At 41.2% G+C, this 25,068-nt stretch overlaps 1 protein-coding gene and 1 pseudogene across 5 annotated transcripts in view; both read left to right on the top strand.

Annotated features, from left to right (window-relative positions):
• Positions 1-25,068, top strand: part of MAPK8 (mitogen-activated protein kinase 8) — a 115,095-nt gene that overhangs the window by 57,021 nt on the left and 33,006 nt on the right. For all 5 annotated transcript variants that reach the window (XM_075546749.1, XM_075546751.1, XM_075546753.1 and 2 more), the window contains 2 exons: positions 6,281-6,444; positions 13,802-13,931. In XM_075546749.1, the coding sequence (XP_075402864.1) occupies positions 6,323-6,444; positions 13,802-13,931 (252 nt within the window). In that variant the 5' untranslated portion in view covers positions 6,281-6,322. The remainder of the gene's footprint in view (positions 1-6,280; positions 6,445-13,801; positions 13,932-25,068) is intronic.
• LOC142447101 (spermatogenesis-associated protein 2-like) lies at positions 1,503-2,732 on the top strand (annotated as a pseudogene).

Below are 25,068 nucleotides of genomic sequence, written 5' to 3'. Positions count from 1 at the left end.
TAATGCTAATAATATTGAGGGTTTGGAGTTTTTCTTTAGTTTCTTCAGCTGAAAAAGAGGCTTTGCTTTGCTTTGGTTTTTTAACTCCAGATATTTGCACATTTTGTTATAATACATTGTCTACCCAGTTTCCTTTTGAAATTTTCATTTGATTCCTTGATTGTTGCTTCCATGGACATTGACAGTGGGGCCACGGTAAAAGAAATTCTTCACAAGTTCAGTTTCCTCTCCAGTTATCATGATGTTGTCAGTTGATCTCGCTGTGAGAATTTTGGTTTTCTTTATATTGAGTTGTAATCCAGTACTGAAGAATGTATTGATTGACCTTCACCATTACGTGCTTCTAGTCCTCTTGGCTAGTCCTTTTTGCTTTCAGCAAGCTAGCTTGTGTAATTTGCATATTATATTTTAACGAGTGCTTTGCCCATGTAAATTGTATTTTTCTTGTTGTCCCCAACAATTTTACACATATAATTCAATAGTTCAGTCATATGAAAATGTTGTTCAATCATCACCTCAATCAGTTTTAGAACATTTTCTTCATTCTTGTAATCACTATTATTAGCTTCCTATTTCTCACCAACCTCCTCTGCCACACCCCAAGGAACCATTAATCCAGTTACTGTCTCAATAGATTTACCTGTCCTAGATTTCATAAACAGTAAAATATGTATAAAAAAAACCAAGCAAGCAAGCAAACAAACAAATCGTAACAAGAGTAACAAAGTAAACAGATGAAAAACCTCAGTTGAAAAGAAAGCAGAAATATTAAAAACTAGAACAAATTTAAATGGATCATAAAGGAGATCAAATGATGTGGCAGTAAAATTTTACCTTTCTGCATCTGCAATAATCTACTTTTCAATGCATTTTGCATGTTCACATCCTTAGCCCTTGGACAGAGAGGATTTCAACAGGGGCTAATCCAATTGTATTTATCCTTTACTAATTTTTTTTAAACTAAAACATTTAAATTGGATCAAAAGGGAGATCTGATGATAAAGTATGACATTTTGACCTGACTACATCTTCCATAATCACATTTATAGTCTGATAACAGGGCTACTCACATCCCGCAACACCAGAGGGCATTCACCAGGATTTGATTCACATGCAGACCTTGCAAGCAGAGTTTGGGCTTCCACCGTCATCCATAGCCTACACACCAGGTGTTCACAATTTAAGCTCTGGTGCCATCCCCTCCTTTAGATTTGGATTATATTATTATATTATTTAATACAAAATATTATATTTACAATCCTTGGTTCACCTAGGCCTTTGTGCTGCTTCCATGTGAACTTAGTTGATGCCTCATTTAGATGCCTACTTATTTGAAAACAAGCCTTTAAGACCCTAGACCAGGGGTCCTCAAACTTTTTAATCAGGGAGCCAGTTCACTGTCCCTTACACCCGTTGGAGAGCCGGACTATAGTTTTTAAAAAACTGAACAAATTCCTGTGTACACTGCACATCTTATTTTGAAGTAAAAAAACAAAACGGAGATGGTCTCCTTCGAGCTCTTTCTGGCCAGGGTGGAGTGTGAGCAGATGCTGGAAATCCACTCACAAGTGAAGGACAAGGGCTACTCTGAGCTGGACGTTGTGAGCGAGCGCAAGACCAGCACTGAGGACGTGCGTGGATGCTCCGATGCCCTGCGCTGGCGCGCCAAGGGCAGGGAGCACCTGACAACCTCGATGGCCCGGGTGGTGCTCCAGAAGTCGGCCAGCGAGAGGGCAGCCAAGGACTACTACAAGCCCCGCGTGACCAAGCCCTCGAGGTCGGTGGACGCCTACGACAGCTACTGGGAGAGCAGGAAGCCGCCCTTGAAGGCTTCCCTGAGCCTGCGCAAGGAGCCCCCCCTGGCAGCAGACTCGGGGGATGACTTCAGGGACGAGATCATCCGCCCGTCCCCCTCGCACCTGACCACGTCCAGCTCCCCCCACGGCAGCCCGGATGACCTGCCGTCCCATTCCCCCAGCAACGGCCTGCTGCGTGGCACATACTTCTCCACTCAGGATGACGTGGACCTGTACACAGACTCGGAGTCCAGGGCTGCGTACCGCCGGCAGGATGCCCTGCGGCCAGACGTGTGGCTGGCCTGAAATGATGCCCACCCCCTCTACCACAAGCGCCCGCCCCCCGCCAAAGAGCCCGCCCTCTCCAAGTGCGGGCTGGCGAGCAGCGCCTCCCTCTGCCAGCGCTGTGATAGCCTGCTCGCTGGTCCCCCACCTGTCAAGCCTGGCTCCGGCTCCAGCAAGGCCTCTGCCCACGAGGGACTGGCCCACACATCACTGCGGGAAAAATACTCGGGCCAGACTCAGGGCCTTGACCGGCTGCTGCCCCTCCACTCCAAGTCCAAGCCCCCTGCCACGGCCACCTCCCGCTGTGGCTTCTGTAACCGCCCAGGCGCCACCCACACCTGCACGCAGTGCTCAAAAGTTTCCTGTCACGCCTGCCTCAGCGCCTACCATTACGACCCCTGCTGCAAGCAGAGCGAGTTGCACAAGTTCATGCCCAACCACCAGCTGAACTACAAGTCCGCCTCGTTCTCCCACCTCGTGTACAGATAGACCTGACCCAGCCCCTTCCTGCCACAAGGGCTACACCACTGACCTGCTTTCCCAGTGACCAGGGCCTACCCTTGCACACACATGTAGGGGCCAGGGGCACACGGGGGTGCCACGCCACGTCATGTCATGCCACGCCATGTAGTTCACTCAGCTACCGGTGACTTCAACTGCGGCTGCTCTGTCATTTGACAAGGGAGAGAAGAGAGGGTGGCACTTCCGTTCAGAGTCATTTTTTTTTGGCTTATCACTCCTTACTCAGATTTTGTGTGTGGTTGTTGCTTTTTGTTTAAGATGAGGATTTTGATCTCTGGGCCTCTCTGCCCTCCCCGTCTCTCCATGAAGCTACATTGGACTGAGAAGGGCCCTTCAGGTCACTTCTGAGTGACCACCTGGGGAGTCGAGTTAGCTAGAGGCCTGCTGGCTTGTGAAATGAGTCCTCCTGCCACACTGGGGCCTTTTCAATGGCCCAGTCCTGAGCCCAGCACCCTGACCTGGCCTCCCCGCCCCGGGCTTGAGAGGCCGCACAGAGCTCAGTGTTACCGAAGGTCCTGCTGTGGCCCGCTCAGCTGGTAGGTGCCCCACGTCATCAGGTGGACTTTCCACCACAGGATGAGCTCGCCTCCTCCCATTGTTTGCACATCCTAGTCTTACTGTACTGTAAATACAGGTTTTTGAAATTTATTTTTAAATAAATATTCAACTTGCCGCGTGTTTCAAAGTGGATAAGAAAATTAATGATGTAGCTATTTATAAAGATGCCCTGGGTTCTTCTGTCTTCCGAGCGAGGGTCTTCCGCCCTCTCGTATCATAGCCTCCATTCACTGCAGCCCGAGAGTCAAGGTGAACAATGGTTTGGGGCTGGGGAGGACCTGAGAAGATGTCCCTTTTTCTTGAGCTGGTGGAGCCACTCCGTCTCCCCTCCAGTAACTATACACCTACCTCCAGTGTGCATGGACCCTCAGCCTCGGTCCCAGCCTCTCCAGAGTCCTGGAGTCTTGTCAGAAGAATCATTCGAGATTCCCTCCACCCCTCCACTCAGCCCTCCTCTCGCCATGCCCGGGACTCACCTGCAGCAAGCTTTACCATCGTTTTGCACCAAAAGTCAGGAGTTGGCGTGCGTTCTTTAGTGAGACGTCTCAGACACAGAACGGAGTCTCAGACACAGAGCGGAGCGTAAGCATTTCCCGGCCACCTCCTCGGGTGAATGAGTGACCCGGGTTCCCTCCTGGGGGTGCAGGACAGAAGTGAGGCAAGAGCTTGAAAAGAGAACGGCTCCCTGTAGACTAAGAAGAACTGTGTTCCAGCACTCAGTGCTCGTGACGGACAGCATGTCAGCGGAACTCATGGGCAGAGGGTTTGCCAGTGGGATGCGGCTGTTTCATTCTGGAGCAAGTTCCAATCAGAGGTCACTGCTCATTTGCCCATGTCCTCCCAACTCAGCCGAATGATTTTAAGATTTCTCAGCTCTTCTGTGGCTCTTTTAACTCTCATCTTGTAGAACATAACATGGGAGCCCTGGTGGCACAGTCTTTAAAACATTTGGCGGCGGGCCCAAAGGTTGCCAGTTCCAACCCATTAGCCGCCCTCCGGGAGAAAGATGGCAGTCTGCTCCTGTTATGGTGAACACCTTGGAAACCCTGTGGGGCAGTTCCACTCTGTCCTAGAGGGCCAAGCTAAGTCGGCCTCCACTCGGCTCGACAGCACCAGCCCAGGTCGAGCACCTATAGACACACAAGGTGTACACACAGCTGAGTTTCAGCCAACTTGATCACGAAGACCAGCTCATCGCAGGGGACTCATCTTCGATGGTCGCACTTTCCATGTTCTTGGAGTGCCCATGCCTGTCCCGCTCCTGAGAGCTCTAGTGCACTGGTTTTCCACCTCGTTTGTTCCTGCAGCACCCCTCCAACTCCCCCTCCCACCTGGAAGCCACGTAGCTCACAGTGACCAGCGCAGGAGTGAGGAGAGAGAACTCCAGCTGGGAGCGAGCAGAGTGCCCCATGCCCCCACGGAATGCTCTGACCACCTCCCTCTGGGTGTTTAGCTTGTTGAAGAGGTCGCTGTGATCGAGATAGTTAAATGTATGTTCATTTAAAAATGCACATGTTTTACTTTTGGTTTATACCAATAGTTGCAGTGTTGAGATGATTTAAAAAACAAAAACAATAAAAATGTCTTCCATTGTTCAAAAAAAAAACCAAAAAACGGGGCAAACACACCCTCCGGTTCCAGATACATGTCCTCAGTGAGCAGCGTGTGGCTCGCAGGCTGTAGTTTGAGGACACCTGCCCTAGACACTATTCTGCCATGTTTTTCTTAATGCAGGCCAACTCCGGGGGTTAACTGTTCAGCATACTGAGTGAATAAGTGTGGTCAAAGTATGCCTGCTATGCCACCTTTCCTTATTTTAAACCATATAATATCCCCTTGTTTTGTTTGAAAGATTGCCTCTTAGTTCCTGTACAGATTCTATAGGAGTATAACGAAATGTCCTAGAATTCCCATTTTTCCAGATGTTATCCATTGTTTGTTATAACCCTCCTAGTTGAATGCCTTTGCCTAGTCAATGACGCAAAACTCAACCTCTTTTTGGTATTCTCAGCTTCCAGCCTTTGCTTTGAAGTTGTTTCCATCTTCTTGCTCTTTTGAATAATGCTACTCTGAACATGGGTGTACATATATCTATTCATGTTACAATGCTTTATTTCCTTGGAGTATGTTACCAAGTAATAGGATTCTTAGATCACATGGCATTTCTATGCTCAGTTGTTTGAGGAAGCTCCGTACCATTTTCCACAGTGGTTTCACAGTTTTACAGCCCCATTAACAGTATGTGTGGGTTCTAGATTCTATCCATAATTTATTTCTGTTTCTTTGTACTTTGCTATCAATATCAATTTGAGGTTACCATGGCAAATTTTGCCTGCATCTCTCTGATGGCCAGTGATTGTCAACATTTCTTCATACAATTTTTGGCTGCAGAGATGTCATCTCTGATGAACTGTTCATGTCCTATGCCCATCTTGTACATAGCTTATTCATATTTTTCATGTTGAGGTATCAGTTTTCTGTGGATTTGAGAGATTCATCCCATATCTTTGTTGTAGAAAAAATTTCCCAGTATGTGGATTCCCTTTGTACTCTTGATAAAATCTTTTGATACATATAATTATTTAATTTTACAATGTCTCAGTTGTCTATTTTGCTATTTGTGTTTTTCATTATGTTTGCTAGTGAGCTTATGTCATGTATTAGTAGCTCTGGTGGCGTAGTGGGATACTCATAACTAGGTCAGCAGCTCGAAACTACCAGCATAATCTAGAGAGCCAGTTCTAATCAAAGCAGTGGGATCCGTGGGGATCGGCTCGTCCTTTTGTGTTTAAGGTTAAAAGGCCAGCACAGAGGCTATGTGAATGGTTTTTGGGGACATCTTTTTGTTCTCACAACTTGAGAACATCTGAAAGGAACCCATGTTGAGTCCTATGATGATGCCAGAGCTGCTGTCTGGATGTGACGTAAATTACAGAGCGCAGAATTCCTTCAAAAGCATATAGACCGAGAAGGGAGGATATGTTAAGAAACAGTCACTTCACAGCATGTGAATAAAGATTTTGTTTAATAAAGATTTGTATGGTTTTATAGAAATATTTTTACTTTCAGAGTCTTAAAAAAGTTCATTGTATTACATCATATTTTGTTCCAATTTGCAGCCCCTAAGTGAAATTTTGGATGAAGCCATCAAAAGTGCCATCATGAGCAGAAGCAAACGGGACAGCAATTTTTATAGTGTAGAGATTGGCGATTCTACATTTACAGTTCTGAAACGATATCAGAATTTAAAACCTATAGGATCTGGAGCTCAAGGAATTGTCTGGTAAGTTTTTCCTTTTAAAAAGTTAAAAATTAATAATAGCTATGTTTTTCTCTTTTCACCATTGAACTTGCATTAAAATATTAAGTGAGTTAAAACTATAACATGAGTAAGCTGTTTTGTTCAGGTACTAATGATCTTTTATTATAAAATAATTTATTTATAAATCAACATTATCATCTTTATGTATACACAATGATTAATATTTGTTCAAAAACATATAAAGCCAAATACCTATTTCAGTAAAGAGTAAGTGGCATGCTTAATTGTATTTGTACGTCCATTCTTAAAGCTATTTAATTAAAAACATCAGTGTCACATTATGAAGAACCTCTGGAATTTTAGAAATCATACTTTGCACTAAGCGTGCAAGTCAGCTAATAAGAAGGGGCTTCAGAAAGGCAAAAATAGATCTATGCACATTTGTGTTCCATCCAGGACGATATTCACAATAGCAAACAGATAGAAATAATGTAGCCGTCTTTAAATTAATGAATGAGTAAACACACAATGGAATCCTATATAACGTTAAGGATTAAGAATGAATCTTTCAAACACCTTATAACATGAATGAATCTGGAGGACATGCTGAGTGAAATTGGTCAATCACAGAGGATGACTCTTGTATAAGATCACTATTGTAAAAAGACAATAAAACTTTTTACACTAAAAGAAATTTTCTTTGATTACCAGAAGTGGGACCAGGAAGAAAAGACTATTAAGTTAACTAGCTAAAGGGTAGACACATGTTAACATGTGTGACGAAGTCAATATGGAATAAGAGAGGTTGTAAAACATGATGGAGGCAGGGGAAGACAGAGGAGAATTTCAAGAGTTTGAGGTAACAGATAAATACTCTCATATACATAATCCTATAATAATAATGTTCCATAAGTGGCTGCATGTATGGGTATGTATGTTGAATGGGCGGGCAAAAGAATGGGGGAGTATGCTCACAAATAGGTTTGTCAGAGGATATTTGTACTTCAGAGGAAGAAGCTGCTGAAAGCCATTTGCATAGCATCCAAACACTGTCTGTTGCTAAAGACCAAATGAATGGAAACAGAACATTCATTGTCAGAGATAGTGCTAGAGATTGGGCCTCTTCTGTCCATAGGCACTCGAAATGTTACTGAGAAGGTGCTGCATTCTCAACGTAGAGTTGGCAATGGTGATTTGAATGGAGCAAATCCTGTTGGGAGTAAGAAGATCTTCATTTGCTAATGGCTACAAGTCAAAAAAAGGGATAATCCAGCTGCAAGCATTAATTAATAATTGGAACTTGGAATGTACTAAGTATAAATCTAAGAGAACTAGAAGTTGTCAAAAATAAAATGAAACACATAGAGGTTGATATTCTAGGCATTTGGGAATTGAAATGGACTGGTATTGGCCATTTTGAGTCATAAAGTCATAGGGTTTACTACAGGGGTTCTCAAACTACAGCCCACGGGCCACATGCGGCTTGCCGAGGACATTTATCCATCCCACAGGGTGTTTTTGCCCCATTTTGTTTTTTTACTTCAAAATAAGATACGTGCAGTGTGCATAGGAATTTGTTCATAGTTTTTTTTTAAACTATAGTCTAGCCCTCCAATGGGTCTGAGGGATAGTGAACTGGCCCTATTTTAAAAGTTTGAGGACCCCTGGTTACTATGTCGGGAATGACACAAATAAGGGGAATGGGATTACAGTCACTGTCAAAGAAGACATTTTAAGATCTGTCTTGAAGGATAGTGCTGTCATAGAATTTTATATATCTACATTAAAGAACTATTATTCAAACTTAAGCACTAACCATGAAAGCTAGTGATGAAGAAATTAAAGAATTCTACCAAAGTCTTCTGTCTGAAATTGATCAAATCAGGATGCATTACTAATTATTTTTTCATAGCAAATAATATTTTTCCAATGACACAAAATGCAACTATACACATAGGCTTCTCTAGATAGAATACACAGAAATCAAACTGGAATAGACACAAATATGGATCTTTTCTAGTCAGTTGACCAAGTAGCTGACTTCCAAATCTCCCGGCATTGACGTGTGTGTGGGCCCAGTGCTTCTTCAGCTTCTAGAAACATTTAAATTGATTAATTACTAAAGCCTTTCCGTGGCTAATGTCTTCAGCAGAACTTGACTGTCTTCTTTCAGTACCCTTGGTCTTGACCATACACTTACTACCTCTTGAAATGGTAGAATGTCGATGAGGTCTTTTTGGTACAGTGACTCTTGTGTGTTCTTTGCATCTTTTGATGGTCCCTGCGTTGTTCCATCTTTCAGTAGTGCAACTCGAAGTTGGACTTTTTCTTGAGTTCTTTCAGTTTCAGGCAAGTTGAGTGTGTTCTTCCTTTTTGTTTTTCTACATCTAGGTCTTTGCACATTTTCTTAAAATATTTTACTGTGTTCTCCAATTGCACTTTGAAGTTTTCTGTTCTGCTTGTTGACTTTATCATTGCATCATGAGCTAGGTATATATAGTCTCAGAAATGTAGTGTTCAGTTTAAATGTCTAAAATCTACAGATATTTATGTATACTTTAACACTTATAAAATAATACCTTATATTTATGTGTATACGCATATGTAGAAAATTAGAACATGGGAACGGATTTTTCCTCTGTTCTGGATTCTTATAGTAATTACTAATATAAAAAATTGTGAAAAGACAAATCATTTTTCTAAACTGGTATTGTCTGATTGTCAACTTAAGATCATAAAGAGCTACAAATTCAACTTAAAATTATTTGGTATATGCAATATTACAAGGATTCAGAAAAGCAACTCATTTAACAATTTAGCTCTATGAGTCACCAGATTTGTACTCTTGACATATTTAATGCCTATTTTCTCACAGAATTTATAGAGATTTTGTGAAAATTACATTATTTATAAAATATTTGATAGTATTTAAAGATATAGAAGCTTTTCTGTATCTTTGCCTAACCTCACAGATTTCTAAAAATATTACTCTTGACTAGCCCTGTCCTCAGGAATAATTATCTTCACAATTTCACTGCTATAATAATTACAATTTTAAAAATATTATGACATATACAAGTATTAAACAAAAAACTTGTTATATGATGGTCTTAACATACACACTGGGGGTGACCCATAAATAGAATGGCTCATTGAGCTGGAATTGCTCCGTAGGCACCCAGGTGACCCTCATTTGTGTACATTTAGGAACAACTAACCAGAAATCTAATGTCTTTGGATGCAAAATAATGGAATGGATCTACTCAGATACTTTTAAACTATTAGAATTTAAAATACTTCTTTGATTTGGGAGATTAAAAATAAATAGAATGAATTTGAAATTAAAACTTGCTTTATCTGAAGGTGTATTAGTCTGGGTACTTTAGAGAAACCAATCCACAGAAACTCATGTATAAGAGAGAGCTTTATATAAAGGGTAAGTACACATCAAGGAAACATCCCAACCCATGCTGCCCAAGCCTACAAGCCCAACATTAACCTATACGTCCAACACCAATCTACAAAGTTCTCCATCTCACAAAATAGACGCAATGATGCTGACTGCAGGAGGAAAGCTGAGTCAGTGAATGTGTAAGCATCTCAGCGCTGGCAGGGGTCTCCACACAGGTGCTCCAGCACCCAGGGTTGCATCGGCGTAGATCCTTGTGACTTCTGGCTAAGGCAGCTGCACGCTGGTCCAACCATCAAAAATCAAGAGACCTGAAAACTTGAAAGGCGAGGCTCACCAAGTCATTTATCTCTCCACCCTTCAATTAACCCCACGTGTTTATCGGCCAGGTTGGCACAATAAACTACCTCAGAAGGTAATCAAAAATTTTAATTATTTTGCATAATTCCTAATGTTTCGTTTTGTGCTTTTTTAATCTACGTAGAACATAATTTTAAATATAACATTTTTAAGTAAGATTTATGGATTTTCCCAGCAACAGCAGCAGGTGACAAAACACTGCCTGTGACTTCTCAGGTTAACATACAACACATAAAAGTGGCACCAGCAGCTTCTGGACGGTGTGGTTATTATGCCCTGGGCCATGAAGCTCAGGGACGGCAGTGTGAAATCACCAACAGGCTCCTCAAGACAGACTGGGCCTTCTACTCCTGTGAACAGTTACAGTCTCGGAAACCCACAGAGGCCACTGTGAGCCACTGACTATCGTGGCCCTCAGCATCCTAAACCAACTGATGAAGAGCATGTTTGTGTTTTGGGAGAACGGGAAAGCCATTGTGGTGGTTCCAGTACACAGTGACCGACCCTATAGGGCAGAGCACACTGCCTCTGTGGCTCCAAAGGCAATAAATCTTTGCCGGGAGTTGCTGGTTTTGAACTGCTGACCTGGCAGGTAACAGCCCAATGTATAACCCACTACAACCAGGGCTCTGGAAAGGCTAACCTGTGTTGTGGAGAGTCGGCAAGGACACTTACCTGGTTTCCTGCCCCCCGGACAACGACTTTAGTCGAGGCGGAGTCACAGTCTTCTGAGAATGCAGCTGTGTGCCCTGGCTTTAGCGGTGTGTTGTAAAGGGGAAGGACTTCCCCTGAAAGGGTAAGACGTCACCCACCTCTCCGTGGAGGCGCGGGGCAGGGCGTCCCCCCCCCCCACCAGTACCTTGCACGATCACATCATCGTCCACATAGATGACCTTCCTCGTACTGGGAACCAGAACCAGCAAGTAGAACCTTGCGAAGATTAACTGTCAAAAAGGAAAGAAACATTGTCTAGGCTCTTATTCACACAGACCCCACCCAAGAGAAGGTGGCCCCAGGACTGCTGACAACTGCCCAGGTTGGGTTCCCAGGGCACCACGCGCACTGCACCCAGCTTCGGTCTGTCCCAAGTACAAAGAAAGATGCAAGGCAACTCACTGGTTTCACAGAATCCCCCTGGACAGGATCCTGCTTTACTTTCCCTTCCAAAAGCTTAGTGTCAAAATCCACAATTTTGTACCTGATGTTTTTCAGTGAACCACTGTTGAGCCAGGACCTGATGAAGAAAGCAGTTTCGGTTTTAAATAATGTCCCCAAACAGCCTTCTCTTGGCCTTCCAGTGATAGCCATCGACGAGAAGCCCCAGGGAACCTGGAGGCAGTGTCTTCAAACCCTTGACTTCTTTGCTCTCCTCACTTGAAGTGTAAACGTCCCCACCAGTGTCCTCCCTGAGCTAAGATTCTCCAGTATTGCATGCTACTCACTCACATCAGCCTCACTAAAAAGATGGAAGTTGAAAAGTCAAAAACAAAACAAAACAAAAAAAGATTTATGGATTTATATTTATGTTGTATATATATGCATATAAATACTATAGATGTATCCATGTTAAAAAGAATCAAAACAGGTATTATCAGTCGCTATCACTAATTGGCCACAGGAAATAACACAAATTTGCTGATTGTAGATGTAAGTCTGGTGACGCTGTCAGGTTAGTGTTAGACTGCTGGCTGTGTGATCAGCAGTTGAAACCCACCAGCTGCGCCAGAGGAGATGAGACTGTTTCCCTGCAGATTTGCAGCCTTGGAAACCCTATATGCCATTAGTTGGTGGTACTTTTATTTTATACTGGGGCTTGTGGGGAAGGGTGTTAAAAAGTATTGCTACTAGGGGTCTAATTTCTAAATGGCTAGGTTTATTCTAAACAGGACATAAATGTGTCTTAGCGATCAGTGGATGGATGACTGCAGACAGTCTTCTCAGTTATACACTTTTTCTTAGTCTACTTCCAAAACCAAACTCACTGCCATTGCATAGGACAAAGTAGAACTGCCCCTGTGGCTTTCGAAGGCTGTAAAATCAGGCGTCCTGAAACTACGGCCCTCTGGCCGCATACGGATATTTATCCGGCCCGCCCGGTGTTTTTGCCCTAATTGGTTTTTTACTTCAAAATTAGGTATGTGCAGTGTGCATAGAAATTTATTCATAGTTTTTTTTTAACTATAGTCCGGCCCTCCAACAGGTCTGAGGGACAGTGAACTGGCCCCCTGTTTAAAAAGTTTGAGGACCCCTGCTATAAATCTTTACAGGAGCAGAAAACCTCGTGTTTCTCCTGAAGAGTGCTCGGTGTGTTTGGACTGTTGGCCTTGTGAGTAGCAAGCAGCCCAAAGTGTAACCTGCTACACCACCAGGGCTCCATCTAACCTGCTTTCAACCAAAAACCAAACTCACTGCATTTTACTCACCGTGACTATAGAAAACAGTAAAGCTACCCTTGTGGGTTTTAAAACTGCCCTGAAACTTTTTATGGAAGTAGAAGGGCTCATTTTACTGCTGCAGAGTGGCTGATAGTTTTGAACTATTAATCTTGCAGTTAGTAGCCAAATACATAACCCACTGCACCAACTGGGCAGCTGCCAATTCCAGGTAGAGAGGCCAGTTAGCTTAGAAGGTTATGGCAACTGTTTTGTGAGATTCCAAAAAGGGTAATCTTGGTAGATTTTGCCAAAAGACACAGAATAATGACTAAGGCTTATTATGAAGAAATTAAAGAAAACTAAAAGCTGCATTAGTCAGAAAAAGGCTTGGGAAGTTGTACAGAAGAGAGTTGTATGAGGTCCTTATAAAGCGATAAAAAAAAAAACCAGATAAGAAGCTTAGGAGGCAGTGTGTTTATGTTAAAGAGGGAGGTACAACTCAGAAAAGGAGGGTGAGAAGTCGTGCAAAATTGGATGTAATAAGTGTACCTGAACTTCACACACAAAAATGGTTGGCGTATAGTTTGTATAAATATTGTATACATTATTGTATATAGTCTCAACAACAAAATAATAAAAATTAGAAGTAGAAAAAAATCTTTTTATGTATGTAACATTCCTTTTTTATAATGATAAGTTTGTATTGTTTTAAAAAAGTTTTTTTCCCCCATCGTAACAGTGCACATGCTTATTCTTGAGGGTTGGCCTCTGGAATTTTGCTAGGAAATTGTATCTCATCCACCCGACAGCTTGATCTTTTCCCTTCAGATTTTGTTTTCCCCTCAAAAATTCAAAGAACATTGAAAGGAATGCAGTTTAAGTTCCTCAAAGATATCAAAACATCTGTTTTGATGTAGTATATATTAAAAGAGTAAATTCTTAAATTCTTTGGAGAAAGGTTATAAGGATGGAAATATGGACTTCAGAAATACATAGACCTAATGAAGGTTATGTCAAGAATCAGTGCATCACTTCTGATAAATTTTTGTTTAATGTTTCTATTATTTTGTAGTAGCACTTTATTTCAATCCCTTAAATAAAGGAGAAATATGCATAGTCAAGGAATTTGATTCCATTGCAAATATCTTTAGGACAGTAAGGGTCTACATGGGTGTTTCAGGGATTTTACAGATTTCTGCTGTATTTGGTTATTGTTTGAATTTCCTCATTGCAGTGCAGCTTATGATGCCATCCTTGAGAGAAACGTCGCCATCAAGAAGCTGAGCCGGCCATTTCAGAATCAAACTCACGCTAAGCGTGCGTATAGAGAACTAGTCCTTATGAAATGCGTTAATCACAAAAATGTAAGTGACCATTTTAAAAATTTCTTCAGTACAGGTGAAATCAAGTTTTATTCATGAATGTATGAGTTTTGTTTTTAAGTATTAAGGGCATTAGCTTATTTTCTGGATGGAAACTTAGTTTAATGTGAATTTTTTTCCTATTTTATATTATTATACCAGGTGATAACACAGTTCCGGAAATTTTGATTATACAAGTAATTTGCAGACATTTAACTTATATACAGTTTTAAAGGGTAACTGCTTCAACAGAACTTTATTTGGGCTTTGTTTGATTTTTGTCCGGCTAAAATTACAGAAGCTAGAGCCTTAACACAGAAGTGGAATTGTAACTGCTAAAATTTGACTCTAGAACTTTTTTCATTACTTAATAATGCTGCATTTAAGTGTACCACTTTTACACATAAGAATAAATAGTACTACTTCAAAATCCACTTAAAATATCCACTGGTGGAGCCATCTATTTTCTCGAAGCAAAGAGGAAATACACTAGGAATGATTAGTGCACCAGATGGTTTATTACATAGAGATTCAGGTTCTTGCATTCCTGAAGTGAAGGCTTACTGAGAGGTACAGAATGGGATTTTTGCATAGAGAAATTTTATTAAGAATCTCCAGGGAGAGAGAGAAATTTCCACACTAGCTTGCATGATTGGCCCTCTGATTATTCTCTGTCCGCCTTTCAGGTGGAACCCAGCTTTTCAAAGGCAAGGGGGATTTCTGCTGGGGTAGCAAGGGCTTTGGGAAATGTAATCCCAACATACTGCGTGGACTCTGCACAAGTTTAGTTGAGATTTCATTCTTTGCTCCCATGCCCTACCACATTTCCCCTTGAGAGATTACAAGCATTTTTTTATGGGATCAGGGACAAGGCTCGCTCTCCCCTTTAGCTACTGTCTGCTTTTATGGGGCATGGTACATCATCACCCTGCCTATATGAGTAAAAATCTCTCAATCTATATTAAAGAGAAGCAAGCTCTTTGAGGTAAGAGGCTGGATTTGAGGCTGCCAGTCATTCATAGATACTGGGTAGCAGTCTGGGTCCTACAGGATTAACTGTTCTTTCAGAAAATTCCAACAGTCACACACAAAGGTTGCCCTAGGGGGAATTCTTAGTGATAATGAGGCAAAAGGAAAGAGGTGACAAGCGTATTGGCATCCATCAATGCCATGCGTGTCCTAAGAACAATACTGATAACACAAATTATTCCGTTCGTTTCTTCTTAATAAATTCTTAAACTTTATATTAAAAAGACAGGAAGAGGTTGGTTGGTCTACCAGGCTGAAATGATAGGATAAAGAAAACTTCCTTTTCGACAGTTTCTAGCTCTGAGGACACTTTTAGATCACACTACATAATTTGTGTATGTGTATTTCTGCATGCATGTCTCACTCTTTCTAGAAGAACACTATTTCTCTTTGCTTTCTCTAGGATTTTTCTTGCCACTCACAGTTTTTTTGTGCTAGAAGTAAGTGTATACTTAGAGTATTGAAGATGGATTTTGAACTGATTTCAAGGCATAGAATGAAAGCAGGGCTCTGTGTGCAGTTTGTGGCTTCTGGCACTGCCACATTCATTCCTCTGGATTGGAAACTGAAGATATGGCCTTCTACTCCTATAAACAGTTACAGTCTCAGAAACCCCCAGGAGTCCTGTGAGCCAGCATCGACTAGATGGCAGTAAGAGTAAGAGCTGGCTGGGCTAAAGATGGCCACAGCGGGCTTTTTGAACTCACAGTGCTAGTGTTCCACTGGATACCATGTTGTTTGTCTTCACCAGGAACGTCCCTAGCGTTGATCAGAGCTTGTGCTCATTACCTTGGTCTAAGCCACTTTTTTTCCTTTACTAAATATGAGACTGTAGTGGAAAATAATGCTTTGAGTGGAATGGAGATGAGATAACTACTATCCTTTCTAAAGCTGACCTAATTTATTTCTGTGCCTGTTCTTGATGGCCACTCCTTCAGTAAATCTGGCGCCTGTAGGACTGTCATAGTGAGTAGTTATGTGGACCGTTGTCTGATTCTGTGTATGTCTTCTTCTGTCTCTGTTTTATCCATCTGTGTGCCACAGTGAGTGCATTTACAGTACCACTATGCAGACTCTCTAGAGTACAGACTCTGAAGTATAGTAATGGCAAAGTGTATCGTACAGGATGGCTAATGAAAATAAAGCTCAACGCTGCTATGGTTGGGACACTCTGGCAATAGAGTTTAAGCATTGCTGTTGTGCACCTGTGCCTCATGGTGATTGATAAGTTTCTGAAAGACTTTACATTTAACTCTAACATAACTAGGGATTAAAGTTTTTTAAAATGCCTCACCCCAGCCTGAGTGTTAGATTAAGAGATTCCGCTCTTATTCTCAGTTTACAGCATGCAATGCTGCAGTTGCAATTTTTTTATAACTTCTTGGTGTCACATACTTAAAGTTTAAGGAAAGGCTTATGTTTTTTCTTGAATAGAAGGCATGTATTTTCCTTGAAAGGCAAGTAAGAATATCGCTTTGGCAACTGTGTGCCACACAAGCAATCTGTCATTTAACTAGGCTTTAAGTGAGGTAGTCACGTAACAAATGGGAGCTCATAATTTTACGTAATTACATGAAGTAAAATCTTGAAAAAGTTTATAAAGTATGAGGCAGAATCAAATAACAAACAGTCTCTTGGGGGATATTTAACACTGCATTAGTTTACCAGCATTTGCTATGGATTTTGACAGTTCAACAGAAGGATTCTTAATCCAAGTATCTATCTCCCTATAAGGCAAAAGGTAATTAAAAGACAGGTAATTAATAAAATTTCAGATGAAGAGATATAACATGTAGCACATGTGGGGATAGTTAAATTGTACCTGCAGGTGAGTCACCCATCAGAAAGGAGACTGCAAGGGTTGGTGCAAGAGGGTGCATAATTTGTAGGTTCTGTCCTGTAACTGCTTTGGCCACCAAGTCAAGAATTTAGTCTTTAGGTTAGAAAGATGTACCAAGATTTTATGCCTGGTAATTTGTATATACCCACTAAGGCAAACATAACCTGCAAGACTAGGGCAGAAGATGCTAAGTTTTATAATAAGAGGTGGCAAATGTGAGACAGGCCCAAACTGACCGTCCATTAGGCATCCTTGGGAGAAATTGAAATCTAATCTCTTTAAAGGAAAGTATTTCAGTTCTCCTGATCTATAATGAGCTGGTTCAAAGACAAGCAGACAAAGTTCTGTTACACTTCATTCTTGTAGGCAGTCTTCTCTCTGTTTTCTCAATACTTACCAGAGATCTAGAATTGCCAAACTTATCCCCAACCATTGAAGTTACTTCATGATGTCTTGGGCAGATTTCTAAACTTAACTCCTAGCACCATTTTTCCTATGGGATTCTCAGGATCCAGGTAAGTAGGTTTTATTATAGCCCCCTGTAACTTTAAAAATGCCCCCTGATTCCCTTGAGAGCTTTGGTTAATGGTGACTAGTTTGCCATTATAATGTAGACAGACTACTGTCTTCAGGCCAAATTTCCCACCACTTATTACAAAGAAATAACACTCTTTCTTTAGGGTCTGAGGATTAATTTGTATTCCAGAGCTATATTTGGAGGTCTTAGATTTTGGTTTTCCCATCTGAAAAAGAGCAGAAGAGAGAACATGGTAGATTTCAAGAATCCTCTGGTCTCTTAACCATGTTGAAAAACCTATTTTGGACGGGCTTCCAGAATTAACTGGTCGTTACTGGTTAGCCTTACCTCACCCCTGTCTGTTGAGGCGTAGTATAATGCCCACTACTGTAGAAACTGTTATAATACCTCCTCACAGGGGCTAAAATTCTCAGTCCTGGATCCACTCCTAAAATCCTTGGATAAGAATTAGCTAAGAAAGATAGCAGGTCAAAAGACCTCTTGCATAGTTTTGGGGATTTACAAAAGAGTGCCAGCCTAGTAAAGATGATAATTTGAAGGTTGGAGAGTGCTCATAAGATCCCAAAAGTATAACTGCATCTTGGCTGTATTTGTGAGATAAAGTGGCCAAAGATAAAATTCCACAGTCTTTGTAACAGTTCTTTTTCTCACTGCCACCAAGTCCACACTAGCTCCCAGCAACACCACTGGACGACGTAGACTGCAAATGCTCATGAAGGCAGAAAGAAAACATAATGTACAATGCTTGAAAGTTTCAGATATAACATCTTACGGTATATACTCGTGTACAAGCCAAGTTTTCCAGCAAATTTTAATGCAGTTTTTATTGTAAAATTATGTGCTTTGGCTGATATTCGGGTTGGCTTATACTTGATTATATATGGCTTTCAAATTAATAAAACCTGTCATTTCTCAGTTGTACAGTTTCCTTGATATATTTATCATTACAAACTAGCTATCAAATGATATTTTAGGACATGGGAACATTCTTTCTCTTCCTTAGCTGGCCAGAAATGTTTCGGGAGCTCTTGTATTCCAAAAATAAGAACTAACTTTGAGAGACCCAGAGTGGGGTTTTCGCATAGAGAGCTTTTATTAAGAATCTCCCTTGAGAATGGAGCAGCAAGGTCCCCAGGGAATGCTGATGGTGGACTTTGGGGCCAGGGCGTGGTGCCCCAACAGACTGGACTGGAAAACACTCCTAAAGGCCAACAAATGATCCTTGAACTAACTACAAGCTTTTCTTTCTTTTTGTATTTTGTTTTTGTTCGTTGTCATTGTTTTGTTGTATATTGTTGCTTGGTTTTGCTCTGTCTTTTTTTTGGTGCATGTTATTATCTCCGCAGGTCTTTCTAAATAAGATAGACTGGATGAACAATCTGGAGGAAAAACAACGGGACCGACAGTTCCAGGGGGGAAATGGGATAGGGGGAGGCGGGGGTTAAGGAAGTGGTGTTAAACCTAGGGACAAGGGAACATCAAGTGATCCAAATTGGTGGTGAGGTAGATATGGGAGGCCTGGTAGGGCATGATCAAGGCTAATGTAATGAACAGGTATTGCTGAAACTCAGGTGGGGAAAAAGCATCATAGTGGGACAGGAGGAAAGTCAAGGAAAATAGTGGAAAGAGCTGGGAGGCATAGGGCATTTATAGAGGTCTAGACAAAGACATATGCAAATATATATATGAGGATGGGGAAATAGACCTATGTGCCTATATTTATAGGTTTAGTATTAAGATGGTGGAAGGACATTGGGCCTCCACTCAAGTACTCCCTCAATGCAAGAATACTTTCTTCAATTAAATTGACATTCTATGATGCTCACCCTCCTGACACAACCATTGAAGACAAAGCAGGTAAATAAGCAAATGTGGTGAAGAAAGCTGATGGTGCCCGGCTATCAAAAGATATAGCATCTGGGGTCTTAAAGGCTTGAAGATAAACAAGCAGCAATCTAGCTCAGAAGCAACAAAATCCACATGGAAGAACACACCTGCCTGTGTGATCATGAGGTTCCGAAGGGATCAGTTATCAGGCATCAAAGAACATGCAATCATATCATTGGGTGCACACCTCCATGATACGATCGCTGAAGACAAACAGGTGCATAAGCAAATGTGGCGAAGAAAGCTGATGGTGCCCGGCTATCAAAAGGTACAGTGTCTGGTGTCTTAAAGGCTTGAAGGTAAACAAGCGGCCATCTTGCTCAGAAGCAACAAAGCCCACATGGAAGAAGCACACCAGCCTGTGCGATCACAAGATGTCGAAGGGATTAGGTATAAGGCATCATCAAAAAACATAAAAATCTTACCATAGTGAATGAAGGAAGTGCAGAGTGGAGACTCAAAGCCCATTTGTCATTTGTCGACTGCTGGAGATCCCCTTGCAGAGGGGTCTAGGGGAGGAGATGAGTCAGTCAGGGTGCCATGTAGCAATGATGAAGAATACAACTTTCCTCCAGTTCCTAAATGTCCTCCCCCCCTCCCCCACACACACACACTATCATGATCCGAATTCTACCTTGCAAGTCTGGCTAGACCAGAGGATGTATACTGGTGCGGATAGGAGCTGGAGGCACAAGGAATCCAGGGCAGATGATACCTTCGGGACCAGGGGTGTGAGTCGCGATACTGGGAAGGTAGAGGGTGAGTGGGTTGGAAAGAGGGAACAGATTACAAGGATCTACATGTGACCTGCCTGGGGGATGGACAACAGAAAAGCGGGGTGAAGGGAGACGTCGGACAGGGCAAGATATGACAAAATAATAGTTTATTAATTATCAAGGCCTCATGAGTGACGGGGGAGGGGAGAGCGGGGAGGGAGGAGGGAAAAAGACGACCTGATGCAAAGGGCTTAAGTGGAAAACCAATGCTTTGAAAATGATGAGGGCAATGAATATACAGATGTACTTTACACAATTGATGTATGTATGGATTGTGATGAGTTGTATGAGCCCCTAATAAAACATTTTTTTAAAAAATCTCTCTTGAGAGAGAGAGAAATCACACCAAACTGAACAACGGGCTCTCTGGTGTTTCCCTGCCCACCCACAAATAGAACCTTGATTTTCTTTTTTTTTTAGAACCTTGATTTTCAACTTTTGCAGGGAAGCGGACATTTAGGGTGTGGTAGAGAGGAGGTTTCTTGGAAATGTAGTCCCAAATATTACACAAATTCTGCACATACTTAGTCCAAGTCTCCACCTTCGTTCACTGCTCTCCCTCACTGCCGTACAGTCAGTGTTGACTCACAGCGACCCCTATGAGTTTTTGAGACTGTAACTTTTAATGTGAGTAGAAAGCCCAGTTTTTCTCCCGCCTCCCATGCTGTACTATATTTTATACAGTATTAAACTAAAATCGTCTGACTGAACATTTTGCATTATTTATCCTATTGAGTCTCTAGAATGTAATGAGCTCATAACTCTGATTTCAGATACTGCATTTTGAAAACTATGTATAAGGTTCTGAATCAATAGTTTATTCCCTGAAGGGAAAAAATAATGTATGTTCAAATTTAGGTTTCTGGTTTAGAAGCATATGAAGATCTTTGTAGGTAAAACTAATATATAAAATTTAAATATCAGATATCACAAAAAATTGAATTTTGGTTGCCCAATGATAGGTGATGAAGCTAAATCTCAGAGACAGGAGATTCCCATTAAATTAAATGGGAAGACTTTGAAGGAAGGGAAGGACCTGCATTATCTCTAAAAGATGGGGCTAGTAGTAGGTTTTTAAAGGAAATGGGCCTCCCAGAAAGGTCTGAGAAACACAAAGAGGCCTATAGACAGAAAATGCTATCATGGAGAATTTAAGTTAATGCCAGCTCATTGACACCTACATTGAAGGGAGAAGTTTCAGCAGCAGTTCTTACTACATCCAGGTAGGAAGGAGTCAGTCCTCAAAGTGTTGCAGGTAGCCTACAATGTATTCATTGTGATCTGAGAACCTGGTTTCACAGTGACAGCCTTGGCTTCATTTTCCATTTGGGGAGAGCTACCTTGACTCCTACCTTTGGGCATGTGTGACAACACGGACAAAATGAAGAGTGTGGGAGCACGTTTCACATGGTTGGCCGTGTAGCGAGGTTGGTGCAGAGGTGCTGGTGGCATGGAGTGAGTACTCAAAACATATTTCATCAAATAAGGAATATAAAGGGAAATGTGGGGAAACAAAGAAGAAACAGATTTTTTTCTATTCCCTGATGGTTGATTTTGTAATGTTTTGCTTTTTAAACAATTTTATGTTTTGCACACATGATCTCTTTATTATTCAAGCATCCTTGGGTTTTCCTTCCTCTATCCAAAAATGGTTTCTTTTTGAATTTTTTCTTTGTTTTATTTTTGCTTTGGTTTTGGGAAATTAAGGGTAGTCCAATCTATTTAAGAAACCTTGGTGTTAATAAGCATCTCCCCCCCCCCCCCATACATTCTACAGGAGAAAAATGTGGCAATCTGCTTCAGTAAGAATTGCAGCCTTGAAAACTCTTAAGAGGTAGTTCTCCTCTGTCTCTTAGTGATACTTTGAGTTGAAAGTTGACTCGATAGCAGTGAGCTGGGGTTTAGTTTGGTTTACCCCAGTAACTAATACTTTCTATTTCTCCCTGTTGCATTTTATTTGTGAAAGTTGGTTCCTTTCTAAACTGTTGGGATTACTTCTTACTTATTCTGACTTTTATCTTGTTAGTGAACATCCTAGAATTCCTTTTTAACAGCTAGATTTGTTTAGTGGCCCACTTGTGGGTTTACTCCAAAAATATAGATACCTGTGTAATCTATATGAATGTTTATACTAGAAACATTTTCTTTTTTTAAAGAAATCTTCATATGCTATATCTCACTGTGTTTCTTCAATCTGTGGTAATTTTTTTTATTTACAGAAGGTAATACTACCCTAATCACTTCTTGACTTGCTTTGCTATTCAATCTATTTATAATTCATAATAATTTTTATTTCCTTTTTTTAAAAATTGAGATAATTGTTTAATCTTTTTAAATAACCTTTACCATTAGCGCACTCATTTAAAGACTACATTTCAGTACTTTTTAGTGTATTCATAGGTAGTTATCATAATTGATTATATGATATTTTCTTCACCTAAAAGAAAAAATCCTAAATACCTTTAGTTATCATCTCCATATCCCTCAGGCTTAAGCACTCACTAATTTACATTGTATCTCAATAGATCTTCTTTAATCTTTAATACCTTTTATTTACTCTGGAATTTCTCAGATATTAATGAGAAATAATGAGTTTTGCTACTTCCCAAGTTTTCAAGTGTACAGTTTGAGTAGGAGACTTGAGTTAATTTAGAATAGTTAACTGCTGTCTTAAAACCACCTGTCCTGGACATTGGGCCTCCTCATGCATACTTCCTAAATACAATAGCACCTTGCCCAGCTAAATGGTCATTCCATGATACCCACCTTCCCGACATGATCACTGAAAACAGACGCATATGTAAGCAAACGTGGTGAAAAAAGCTGATGGTGTCAAAAAGATAAAGCGTCAGGGGTCTTAAAGGATTGAAGGCAAACAAGCGGCTATCTAGCTCGGAAGCAACAAAGCCCACAGAGAAGAAGCACACAGCCTAAGCGAATACAAGGTGTTGAATGGACCAGGTAGCAGACACCAAGGAACAAAAACAATCATTGTGTGATCACCTTCCTCACATAAACGCTGAAGATGAATGTGTGTATAAGCAAGTGTGGTGAAGAAGGCTGATGGTTCCCGACTATTGAGAGATATAGCGTCTGGGGACTTAAAGGCTTGAAACCAAATAGGCGGCCATCTAGCCCAGAAGCAACAAAGCCCACACGGAAGCAGCACACCAACATGTATGATCGTGAAGGGCAGAGGAGACCAGGTCTCAAACAACAAAGGTGGCAGCGGGGGGGCGGAGGAGAATCACATCACCGTGAATGAGGGTGAGTACGTGATGGGGACCCAATGCCCATCTGTAGACAGCTGGACATCCCTTGCAGAGGGGTAGTGGGGAGAAGATGAGTCGTTCCAGAGTTCAGTGTAGCAACAATGACACTCAAAACCTTCCTCTAGTTCTTAAACACTTCCTCCCCTTCTAATTATCATGACCTCAATTCTACCTTGCGGACCTGGTTAGACCAGAGGATGTACAGCGGTGCAGTAGGGATCTGGAAACACAGGGAATCTAGGATGGATGAACCCCTCAGGACCAGCGATGGGAGTGGCGACACTGGGAGGGAAGGGGGTGTAGAAAGGGAGAACGGATCTTGGGGATCTATGTGTAACCTCTCTGGGAGTTGGGCAATGGGAAGGTGGGTGAGGGGAGACGCTGGGCAGTGTAAGATAAGATAAAATAATTATTTATAAACTTTTAAGGGTGCGGGGGGAAGGGGTGAGTGGGGAGGGAGGGGGAGGGAAAAAAAGGAAACCGAGCTGATTCCAGGAACCCAAGTGGAAGGCAAATATTGAGAATGACGAGGGCAACGAATGTATAAGGGTGCTTTACTCAATTGCTTTATATATGGAGTGTGATAAGAGTTGTGAGTCCAAATAAAAGATTTATTAAAAAAAAGGGGGTGGAGGAAACCACCTGTCCTATGTTAAATTTAGGCGTATGTTAAGTTTAGGAGCCTGGTGGTGTAGTGGGTTACACATTGGGCTGCTAATTACAAGTTTAGCAGTTCAAAACTACCAGCCGCTCGACAGGGCAAAGATGAGATTTTCTACTACCGTAAAGAGTTTTAGTCTCAAAAACCCACAGGGGCAGGTCTCCCCTGCCCTACAGGGTTGCCATGAGTCAGAATTAACTTGATGACAGTGGGCTTTGTTTGTTTTGTAACTTAAGTTTCCCATATCCATACTGTTTTGAATAATTATTTTTCTGAATTTATTCACTGGACAAATATTTTAATGGATTGTGTAAGCAAAGCTCTATTGTTAAATAACATAGATTTTCATCTTAAAAAGTTTATGTCTAGAAATATATTCCTTTAAACAGAATTTTCAACTTTTTTTTAATGTATGTCATGAATCATGCTATGATGTATGGTTATAAAAGTAAATGCAAGCTAATTTTTCAAACAAAGATCCTGGTGAGGGACAAGCCTATTGTAAACATGGAGACTACAGTGTTCTGAATGTTATCCTAACATAAGTGCTGTGGGGACAGTGTGGAAAGAATGTTTCGGTTTGCCAAGGGTTTACAGGTGGTCAGATTCTACAAAAAAAGAACTAGCATGAAAATAACTTAAATTCAGTATTAAATCACAAGCATAGGAAATAGTTTAAAGGTCGTGTGGGATTTTAAAACACAAAGTATTGAAATAATGTGGCAAAACTATGTTAACAATTTGGGAGATGATAGCCTCAAATGTACTTCTAGGGGATTTTCAAGCTTGTTGGCTGGAAGTTTTTGAGGTGGCGAGTAATATGATCAGCTCTCTCTTTCTCCATGTTGCAGACATTGAAGTAGTAATTGGGTTTGGAGATAATGACCTGTTAAATTCCTTACATAAGTACAGATAGCATAGGGAATAGGAAGAAGAAATTGAAGTCCAGACTGACAGTAGAAGAGCCAGCATTCTTTTGAAGATTTTTAGTGTGGAAAATGAAGAGGGAATCAAAAATCAATCTGATTCATTTTTTGTAAAGGAGAGGGGTTATAGTGGGATAGTAAATTCAATTTTATATTACTTTGGAGACATTGATGTGAAGTGGAAATGTGTGAGACTTTTCAGGTGAGTATA

This window comes from Tenrec ecaudatus, chromosome 4 (genome assembly GCF_050624435.1).
Source record: "Tenrec ecaudatus isolate mTenEca1 chromosome 4, mTenEca1.hap1, whole genome shotgun sequence".
NCBI classification, from domain to species: domain Eukaryota; kingdom Metazoa; phylum Chordata; class Mammalia; order Afrosoricida; family Tenrecidae; genus Tenrec; species Tenrec ecaudatus.
The sequence above is the reverse complement of the archived record's forward strand: the minus strand, read 5'-3'. Positions and strand labels throughout refer to the sequence as shown.